At 32.0% G+C, this 11,833-nt stretch overlaps 1 protein-coding gene across 2 annotated transcripts; it reads right to left on the bottom strand.

Annotated features, from left to right (window-relative positions):
* Positions 1–933: 933 nt before the first annotated feature.
* Positions 934–7,237, bottom strand: LOC101265541 (probable methyltransferase PMT2). 2 transcript variants are annotated; one of them, XM_004238748.5, is made up of 7 exons: positions 6,861–7,237; positions 5,258–5,909; positions 4,931–5,141; positions 4,492–4,786; positions 2,973–3,347; positions 2,075–2,152; positions 934–1,536 (listed from the first exon to the last, which is right to left on the bottom strand). In XM_004238748.5, the coding sequence occupies exons 2-7, from the start codon at positions 5,900–5,902 to the stop codon at positions 1,302–1,304; spliced, it is 1,839 nt and encodes a 612-aa protein (XP_004238796.1). In that variant the 5' UTR covers positions 5,903–5,909; positions 6,861–7,237; the 3' UTR covers positions 934–1,301. The 2 variants fall into 2 exon arrangements, with proteins under 2 accessions (XP_004238796.1, XP_010320682.1); XM_010322380.4 differs by having other exon boundaries at positions 6,759–7,223.
* Positions 7,238–11,833: the final 4,596 nt, after the last annotated feature.

The following is an 11,833-nucleotide window of genomic DNA, read 5'->3' on the forward strand; positions in this document are numbered from 1 at the left end:
GTAGAAGTAGATGAGTATAGAAATCAATCAAAAACAGAAATCATATCAATGCAGTTACCCCACATTAGCTTATGGTTTAGCTATCATAAATTATATAACAAATAAGAACAAGTCAATTTTATGGAGTTATGTGAATTTTGGCCCATAAAGACTGCTGGCCACACAAGATTCACAATATCTAACAACATTTACAATCAAATCTGAGTATGAACAGATAATAAATTTTTAACTCATTCGGTATCCAATAATGTCTAGATCATTCATGTATACATGCTCCTTGTCGGCAAATACTACTTGATGCATACAACACAAAATTTTACTACTCAATTACCAACATGTAAGGTGGGGGGCATAGTCCCACCACCACCAAGGACGGCGTAGGATGGATGAGATCCCTTCACACTTAACCAGATGTCATAATCTAACGCCAATGATATATATTGTCCGTTTTGACCTCACAGATTTATCGAACTCAAAAACGTATGTACCATTGGAACTTGTTTTATGCCTTATTTGACTTAGTTTTTAGGTGCAGATGGCTAATACTCTGAATTTAGATCTAAGTTTCAGATGGTAACAAAATTTGTCTCAAATCATTGACCAATCCTAGTAGCCCTACTGACAACTCTTATCACTTGTCATTCAAGGCCAGAGAGTCCGAACTAAAATATTGAGTTTATGTGTTCTGAATTCTAGAAAATGCAGTTTACGAGTTCTGTCTAACTCGATGCTAAAACTGTAGCTCCACCGCTGGCTAGTCAAGTGTAACTTGAGGTACAATAACCTCAAATATAGAAGAAGTGCAGAGTAATGTCTATGATTTTTGTGATCAGATCAGTGTCCTGTGCACTTCCATTTTGTATTTTTTGCTCTTTTCTCATTCTATTGAAGAAAAAACAATTACTGAATCAAGATATCATATCAGAAATCAACTAGATCAAATTTCCACTTTAATTAAACAACACATTACAGAGTCTATATATCGAGGGAAGAAATGTTTATAAAGGACTTTCAAAAAGCTTCATAATAATCCCATGTAGCTCAGTTTTTAGAGTCATTATCTAACGAGACATGGAACAGAGAAGAAAATGAAGACAGTTATAAACGCTAAATCATCTGGTATAATTTATGGATCCATCAAGACTAAAGATGTGCCGTGGAGTCACCTGTCAAGGGACCCTGCTCGATCAAAATTCCTAGGGGTGAAACGTCTTGCATAACCATGGATTTTGTATTCATAAGATGTTGGTCTTCCTGATCCATACGAGTTCATATGGTCAGACAACATCTTCGGTGGCATCTCATTGTGAGGATGTGGAGTTGGTATCACCCAGAGTCCAATATTGTTTGACAGCAACCAGTATTTTTTCGGGAACAAGGGGACCGTCCTCATGATCCATCAATTTGAAGTTCCACCTCATGCCTCCTATTATCTTCTTCACCTTGATCAGTACATCTACATTGTCTCTTAGAATGACAGCTCCTTCTGGACGCAAAATACGGTCCATCTCTAAGAGAATGTCTTGAAAGTCACACCTATAAAATTAGAAAATGCTAATTTAGTCAATGATACCAATTATTTTTCTTCCTGTAGCACCCTTTAACTGGGTATTTTTTTCTTTTCCTGGCTGGGGATCAGTAGACGGGGGAGATATGAGTTGCCAGAGTGACGAGCTGGCATTTCTATTTCAACAAGAACAGTGCAGTTACGAATAACAGCATATTAAGTCACAGCAGCAAAAAGGAGAAATGATGGTGGATTTAGCCACAACACACGCAAACTTCTGTCGGTACTTCAAATATCAGTCATTATACCATATACTGAGAAGGTTACTATCCTAAAATTTTAAGTGTATGATCATCTACTATCAGTGTATATTTACTTAAGCTACCTTTGCTCTTATCATATCACAATTATTTAGACCTTTTTACTTAATTAGCAACTAGGCACGGCCAACAATAGGACCTTCAATAAAGGAGCTGCAATACCACCGTGCTATTAAGCTCTTTATCTAAATGAAGAACATACTAAGTAAATTAGCAATATAAATAAATAGCGAAGATAAAAACTTACTTGTCCTTATATAAACTGAAAAGGCCATTAGCATGAATGAGATCATATGTCCTTGGGTATGTAGAAAATGCTTCACACCTGAATCAGAAGATAACTATATGATCAGAGGATAGCTTTCTCTTACATAAGGAAGAGAATAAATAGAAATAAAGTAAAACATAACACTAGTATCTTCCTTGTGAACAAAAAAAAAGATAAATTTGATACACGCTATTTTCTCAAACAGCATACTGCATTTTCTTGACATCCTTTTTGCTATTTTAATAAAGCATGAGTACGTTTTGATAGAAACAAATGAGAAAATTACTTTTGTATATATGGATCTTAGGTGCATTTGTGAAACATTTTCATGGACTCATAATAGAGAATTTCGTCAAAAACGAAATGACATAGTCATCTATTTTTAACAAATTTAGACATTTACTAGGGTGAAAGTCTTGATCTTAGCTCCAGCATGTAAACAAAACACATTGAACCAGGGGAAAGGAGAGTTTCTATCATATGGTCCTATGTCTGTTAAATCAACAATAACAACATACCCAGTAGAGTCCCACAAGTGGGGTGTGGGGAGGGTGGGGTGTATTCAGACCTTTGTGGGGTAGAAAGACTGTTTTTGATAGACCCTTTGTCTCAAGAAAAACATTTTTCAGAATCAGTCTGAAAGAAATGCAAGAGTAAAAAGCTATAATGAAAATTTTGAAGAAAGAGAAGGACCACCAGTAAACAGAGACTGGAATTGCATGACAAGAGTAAACACGGACTGAATTCCTAAAAAGTCAGATTATGAGGGAGACAACGAGAGTAATTCCTAAAAAGATAGATTATAAGGAGACACCAATAACTACATCATCATCTCAATATCAGAACTATAGATCATTCATACCCTATTAGTACGTACCAGTCATGATAGATACCAATCAGTCCCCGTTCGAATACAACTCCCAAAGTATTCTTCTCAGCTATTGTTGGCATAACATTCATAACCCAAAACTTGGGATCGTGAAGTGCTGCTGCAAAACCTCCTAGTCCAGCATTCATGTCCATAATGTTGCGGTACCTTCCAGTGTCCAGGAGTTTGTTGATCTTCTTATAAGCACTTACGTGTTTCTTCCATTTCTTGCTGTCTTCTTGATATTTCTCAACAGACACTCCAGAAACTAATCCATTGGCAATTCTTGGAGGAACAGCATAAAGTCTCTCAGGGAATGGCTTTAGACTCTCGTCTCCACCATTACCATTGTTTGGTGTTATGCACATTTCCATTTTGTTGTACCTGAACCAAAAAGGTAAAAATAATGGATCAGCCATGAGCTTGTTTTCAATATTGATACAATATGAACACAACAAGACCACTGAAGCTGCCTCAAACAAAACACAGTAATCATGCATTTCAATATACAACAACCAATTTCAGGGTTGTATCACTTACTGCAAAATATCGAATTATTCAAAACACAATACCAATCCTACTGTCACATTCAGCAAAAAAAGGCATTTATAGATAAAATGTGAATTACTTTACATTCTCTGGAAATCCTAAAACTAAAAGCTGTAAATTAAACCAGTTAAAATACTCAATTCTATCAGAAACCAGTTTGGACAAAATGAAGCAAGGGTTATCTTGTTTATGGTCATCAAAACAGGACAGTGCTGTTCATCGTGCTATTAGCTATCAGTTGATGCATTCCTGTGGTAGTAAATATATTGTGCTCAACAAGAACTAAGCATCAAATGAACAATTTCAGCTGGCTTAATAAGCAGAAGTGGCTGTCGAATAATTAGATGACCAGAACTGTTGATAAGAGAACAGGAGAAAAGATTGAAGTGCAGAACAAGTTATTTAAATTGCTTCTATGTTCAAACCAGGATGTAACTAAATATGAAGGAAAATCTTACTTCTAACATACAGCTTAAATCATTAAAGAAATTTTTAAACTGACAGTTACATGTCCAATGTAATGAAAGAACCTCAGTCTATCCTTTTTCTTTTCGCTTTTTTTAGGAAGGGCCTTGGCTTGGAGAGTTGAGATAAGTTGTAGCATGCACTAAGCCACTTCCATAACGCAGTTTGCTTAGTAAGTTAACAATGTGATATTTACCTTATCAGATTATGGCAAATGGATTGTCCTGCATACTTAGTGAGTTTTCTGCCACCTAGACAATTCAAATTCGCATACTGAACCTTCTTGACATGCTATTCATCTAAAGAAACAAGTTTCTCATGTTCAAGTAATTCTAACTGGTGGCATGATCTAATTTATTTCTAAAGCACCTCAAGAAACCTATTTCACAGTAGAATAGAGCTGCCACTCATAGGAATAGAGACGCATGAAGCACATTCACCTTTTTCATTTTCCCAAGAGAAGATATGAGAACCTCCAACACATACAATTGAACTATTAAGTATGATGACATACCAGACACTATCTGGATCAGAAGGTTTACAAACTTTGGCTGCAGAATTTTCTTGTGCAGAACGGCATGAGGCACTATCCTTTCTTTTCTGCCAAATAGCAGTCTCTCCCTTCTCAGATATCTTCTCCCAGCAAAGAAGTTTAGCAGCCTCTTCAATCTTCCTTTGTTCTTCCTCAAGATCCTCCTTGGGGCGTTGCCAGGCCTTAAAATTGACCTTCCAGTTGATAGGAGGTCCAGAAAGCACCCAGTAGCCTCCAGGTCTAAGAACTCGGTCAACTTCCATCATGAGGATTCCATCTACATGACGAATGAACAATTAATGCAATTAAAAAACCATCATCAGAAAGAAATAATTAGCTAAAACATACAGACAAACAAGTACAATGCCTCTCTAATTTTAAAAATTTAACCATTTTTTGGATATCAACATGAGATACATACCAGCAGCTCCCCATGGGATTAGACAACGAGAACAATGGGCCATATCAAAGGCTTTAGATGGATATGGCATTTTGATTGTTCCTAGTACACCAATAACAGCAGGCACACCCCTTTCCAGAGCAAACTGAACCTGAGCTTCATGTGAGTCTCTTGGGGCAAATGACATTGCTATGACATTCCTTTTCCAAAGATAAGCACCCCAACTTGCAACCTAGCACAATTTGAGAAATTCTTAGCCAAAACAGCAATAGAATAACAAATACTTCCCATGTAAGCAAAGACACATGTGTTTAGAGAAGAAAACAGTTCACGAAGCAGGAAACATACCCCACAACCAGTGTCCAAAGCAGTCCGAACTGTCCCATTCTCGATTGGGACGACTGAAGCAAGCTGATCAATATACTTATCTGCTCCTTGAGGGAATTGTGTCCCTCCTCCTGGGAACCTAAACACATTACCCTCATATTGAACCCAATTCTGAATAGCTTTCTCAACAGTCAAGCTCTTATATGGAGCATTGGCATAGGGAACATAATCCCGACTTTTTGGCCACGGAAATGGGGTAACATATCCCTTAGGTGCTGGAATAAGGCAATGTAACTTCTCTTCTTGAGGTGGACAATGCCTTTCTCGGTAGTTCATATTTTCCCTTGGGAAAGTCATAGCACGCTTTTGATCTTGACATGGTGTATAATCAGTGTACTGAGGATCACATGGCTTAAGTTCCTCGACTTCTTCCGACTCATCAGTACCACCTGCTTCGCCAGCATGACGAGTTTCAAAATTGAGATTTGGTAGTACATCGCAATTCTCACCAGCAGTCTTGGTGACAGCCACTGCTATACTATCTCCTTTCCCAAAACCACTTCTTTGCCATGCTCCAAGTAAATAGAAGAAGCAGCATAGACCAGCTATTATAAATATTGATACAGAAGTCCTAGTCCTATTATCCCCTGAGTTTTTGCCCGCCATTGCAGCCCTGAAATAATTTCAGTGCCTCGTTAGGATTGAAAAGGAAGTACAAATGCAGATGCACATTTTCCTCAAGTGATAAAAAGATGCAAGGAAACCAAGACATCACTAATTGCATATAACATGGCCTTTCATAATTTAGAGTAAGAAAAATACAAGCTTGTAGCTAGATCAGAATTCAGAATGTGATAAATGGTTATTGAGGTCTCAAGATCTTAAATTTTCTACACATAGGCTTATTATTTCAAACAAAACTTTCAAAGTTCCTCCTCACGTCACTCTCATAATGTAAGGGATCCATGCCAACCCTTTCATGTCAAATGTTATCTAAGTTCCTAAAGTTAGTCGAGATCAACTAAAACCAAAAGGCAGACTTAGATCAGATGAAGCTCTCATTCCTCAAGCCAGGGATATGATCAGAAGTTGAATAACTGCAGATCCAGCATAGTGATGAAACCAGCATAACTTTCAAACACTCAAAAGTCCTCTTGGACATCCCACAACAATTGGATCTTTTAAGCATTCAAAACTTCTTAAGGATCAAAATTCAGATCTTTTACTAGTTCAAGAATTCTGGTCTACATAACACTAAACAGGCTAGTGCTTTAACCAAACACTTAAATAACCATATCTTTACTCCAAACATAATAAAACAAAAACATCAAACAAACACAATGCACTACCAAAGAAGAAACCTTTTATCCATGAATTACACACCACAATAAATGCTCAACGATATAACTTTCATTTAAATCAGCTAATCTAATCAATGATCAACATCACATTAAAAAAAAAAAAAGGGACCAGATTTAAAACATAAATGAGCTCAAGCAAACTTTTTTAAAACAAACCCCACCTGTCAAATGAATCAACTAAACAAGAAATCAAATCCAAATCACAAAGTTCCAATGATTAAATAAACAGATCACAGCTAACACATGATTCAAGAATCACATACCAATGGCATGAAAATATTCCAACAATTCCTTAAATGATCTCCAAAATCTCTTCTTTCCCCTTTATTTCTTTTCCTTTATCAACAGACAGCAATGGGTTATGGGTCCAGTCCTTAAAAAATTCCAAAAAAAATTAATCAAGAAACAAATTTAACACAAACCCCACTTCAAAAATCCAAACTTTAATTCATAAAAATCGTTTCTTGACGATTTTTTTAACCAAATACATCAAAATCACACGTCTCCTTCTCTCTATCTATCATACAAAGACGGGAAAAAATGGTAGTACTTTGAAGAAAGTGAAAACTCGGGTTTGGTTGTTTTCAGTTTGCTAAATAAAAGAAATCATTTTCGCATTTATTATTAGTATATAATAATAAATATAATATATATAAAAATGGAAAATTTGAGGTACAAAGTGTGCACCAATAAGATCCCAGATCTGTATAAGGGACCCACGCGCAAATTGATTGAAAAATGAGGGACCTATATTGTATTTTAGTAAAAATCTAGCAAGGAGAAGATGAACTTTTGCCGGTGCTAAGGTTGAAGCTATTTTTAGTTTGAAGAGACAAAAAAGGTGAAAAACTAGGGGTGGTAAATCAACAATGTGACCTACATTTCCGCTTTAATTTGTTTATCTTAGTTTATTTTTTACAAAAAATATTAACTTTTCATGCTTAAAATTATAAGTAAATCTTAATAACATAATCAATTGACTAATTTTTTCTGATTTCTCCTTTTTTTATTATACTTTTTTACTATCTGCGTTGTCAATTTTTTCTGATTTCTCTTTTTTTAATTATATTTTTTAAAAACATATATATATATATATATATATATGGAGATATATATATATATATATATATGGAGACGGAGAATGAATGACAAAATTGAAGTATATTTAAGTGTATTTTATGTCTCAATTATAAATGAATTATAATAGTCAATAAATAGCATTAAAGCCCCACTAAGTGAGCCTGGATGATAGAATATACGTAAATTTTATCGCTACTTCATTGAGGTAGAGATGTTGTCAAAAGACATTTTGCTCAAGTGCATTAAATTCAAGTGAAAGAAGAAAAAAATAACGACGAATTTATAGAAAATAAGAAAAGCAGTGTACAAGTAGTAATCGAAACAAAATGAATAACACATGGTGTTAAGCATATCAAAAACAAGAATTACAAGTGTGCGATTGCAAGCACTAACAAGCGCCAAACCTCACAGGTAAGACATCACTCTATCTCTACTAACTTTTTACCTTGATACGCGACCTTCACTCCTTCGTATACGGCGTCATTGATAATTTTTAAAATGGAATAAATAGCATTCAATCTTTTTTTGGTTTCAATGGCAAGTACAAGTAGGTGTCGTCTTTCTAGTGAAATAGTCGGTAGAAATTGACGGTCGAGATCGTTTAATCAATGAAATATTGATTTTTCAGATGCCTTAGATGGTAGTAAAGGGGTGGGACCCGTAGGATGTTTGTTCTATTTTGGAATGGTGGACCAGGGATATAGTGTGGACCACGATGTAGACTAACTGCCCCTTTCTTTTGAGAATCTAACGCTTTTTGACGGTGGTTTTATAATTTAATTTTTTATTTTTGACTAATCGTTGTTTCTCTTAAATATTTTTTATAATTATTTAATTTTAAAATAATAATATTTTATTTTTTAAATCCCATAAAAAATCAAAAACAGATTAAAAGAATAGAATAAAAAATACTCATAATTAGCTGAAAATTTAGGAGATCCTTAATTTGCGTACGTTTGAGGAAGACATGGGAACTACTACTTAATTAATGTTTCATAAATGCAGTCTTATCACTTTATATAAGCACAATCATGTTATTGCAATTAAAAAAAAAAAGACTCAAATATGTCATGGAATTTTTATAAAATTTTTATTTATACTATCAGTTAAAAGTTTGACTCATTTATGTCATTACTATTAAAGAAAAGGTTCATTCATGCCATCATTTTCTAATGGTGATTTAGCAAAATAATTTTTGACACGTGACCAATTATAATTCGGCCAAGTCATCAATTTTTTAAACTAAAAAATCATAATTCTGAAAAGAAAAAAAAAGTGAATTAATAATTTTTTAATTTTTTTATTAAATAACCAAACTATAATTGGCCACGTCATCAATTTTTTAAATTAAAAAAAATAAAATTCTAAATAAATATTGAATTTGTTTTTTAATTTTTTTATTAAAAAATGATGATGTGACCGAATTATAATTGACCACGTGTTAAAATGGTTTTGCAAAATCACCATTTAAAATAATGACATGAATGAGTCTTTTTTTAACGATAATAGTATAAATGAGCTAAACTTTTAACCAATGACATAAATGAGCATTTCATTGATGACATATTTGAGCCTTTTCCCCTTAAAAAAAATGATTAAAATTTTAAAAACAATTTTTGATTAAAAAATTTTAAAAACAAATTTTTGATTAAAAAAATTAATAATCATAATGTATTTTTTATCTAAAACAATTTTTTGCAAATTAAACATACGTGTCATTAGAAAATTAAACAAAATAACTCCAAAAGAAAATTTCCTCTTTTTTTTCTGATGACTTGCTATGCCAAAAAGGTTAATGAAAATTCTGAGTATAAAAATAAGTAAGGGATAAAATTAGCTAAGTGATAAGAATAATGACATAATTGAAGAAGCAATAATAATAAAATTAAAATCATATCTTAAAAAGTTATATGTTACTTACCATAACCGACAAGACAATTAAGTTTCTATCTCAGTTATTAATATTTTAGGTAAATTAAATATATATACAAAAATAATTTTTCAGGATCAAGATCCAACTAAATATGCATAAAGTAATCATATAGTACAAATTTGTATTTATTTTTCATTACTTAAATAAGAAAAAGGGAAAAAATGTCTTGATATTTTTTTGCCTTTTTCTCTATCGTGCATTATTATATTGTCACTTTGTCAGCATGTTCATATTCTATTAACACCAGAGATCTAGCCTAATTTTATTTTTTTTAATTTATAGTTTATGCTGGGCTCAATAAATAATTAAAAATATTTAAGATGTAGAGATTTTTTATTGAAAAATTTCATAAGTTTATTTGTTCAAATTATTATCTAAAAGTTAAATTTTGAAAGAAAATATATCTGATTTTCAGAATGAGTTAAAGATGTACAATTAAATTTATATGTTCCGACTGTATTGCTACAATACTAATAAAAAAATTATTTAATTTAATTAATTATGAGAGATATTTAAATAAATTATTGTTTATGTCTTTTTCGTAGAGTCACGTTGGTCAAGAGATTAGACTTGTATCGTTTTGGGATTGATCGTTAGATATTATTTCTGTCTCTAATTACTTGTTTATTTTTAAATTGAAATATTTATTAAGAAAATAATTAATAATATTATGAGTTTATCATTTTACTTTTTTTAATTATGAGCTAGATGAAAATTTTTATATTTTTTAAAGTAATAAGTTTTTAATTAAGGATATAATAGATAAAAAATTTATTCTTTTTTTATTTATCGAAATGAACAAATAATTAAGAACAATTATAAAAAAAACAAATAATTAAGAACGGATGAAGTATCAAATATAGTAGTTTTTAATGGATGAAACAAGTGTAATCATTTGCATTTTCAATTTTTTCATTCCTTTTTGCTGTCTTCCATTATTATTCAAACACTAGTAATTAAAGTAAAGATCTCAAAAATTTAACTATTAAGTTATATGGTTAAATCTTTTTAACACCAGTTTTAATAAATTTTAATCAATTCTAATTAACACAAAATCGTCTGAATAAAAAGCTGATAACTTAATATGGAACATTCAAACCCTTAACAAAAGCTCCTCAAAAGTAGTTGTCAATGTCATAGCTATTTATAGAAGTACGATTAAGTAATGAACAAGTTATACTTCACTACTAGATACATTTCGATAAAATCTTTATAACTTTTTCCGATATTTTTAAGGTATGAACATTGCGATGAATTACTAATATAGATTATCCCGTACTGGTGAAAGTACTTCACCCTTAATTAAAGATCTTAAATTTGATTTCTGAGTATAAAGAGAATCTAATTGGAAGCGTCACCTTCAAATGAGCCCTGCACAACGCGATCCAAATTTAATCGAAACTCCTATATGTTTATTTCGAATATTGGTTAGAAAATAAAAGAAAACATTATAATGAATTGTCATACAAAAAGTAATATATCTTTTTAATTTTCCGCTTGATATCCGAAATCTATATTAAAGCTTCGATTAAATTCAGATCGCGCTCCAATAGAAAAGTAGTGTTGGTTGTAGTGGAAACTGTGCCTATTTTATTATTGAATGAACATGTGGATTTCACTTCTCTTTTAAGCCAACAAGCCAATGAACAAAGACTGTACAAAAAATTGTCTGAATTGTATCGTAAAATTGAATTTATTAAATGTGTTTATTTTACTTTTTATTGAATTTGACACGTGTCTTGTGTATTTTAATTGCAGACTCATAAATTTTCATTTTTGGAATGACACGTGTAACTAGCACACATAACGAGCAAATTGCACTGTGTACTATACATCAAGAGGGAATTAACATGCAAATATCACAAGAGGAACATTACTATGGAAAATATTATACACCCCCTTAAATTATAATTTAGAAAAAATATCTCTCTCATTAAAAGAATTTGATATAAAAATATCTTAATTGTTTAACAAATAATATATATATCTTCGTTATCTAATAAATGATATATATTTATTATTAAATATAATTTAATAAATATGATTTGAGATGTACGTAAATTTTATTTTCTGTTTTAAAGGTAGAGACACTAATATATATTTACACTCATCGTATAACAAATGTACTATATATGTATTTGACTTTTTAACGAGGTTATATCCGTTCTAAATCAAAAGGTTTGAGATTATATATACTTCTTCTGATTAAAAAAGGAATGACTT

Source organism: Solanum lycopersicum, chromosome 5, assembly GCF_036512215.1.
Source record: "Solanum lycopersicum chromosome 5, SLM_r2.1".
In the NCBI taxonomy this organism is placed as follows: Eukaryota; Viridiplantae; Streptophyta; class Magnoliopsida; order Solanales; family Solanaceae; genus Solanum; species Solanum lycopersicum.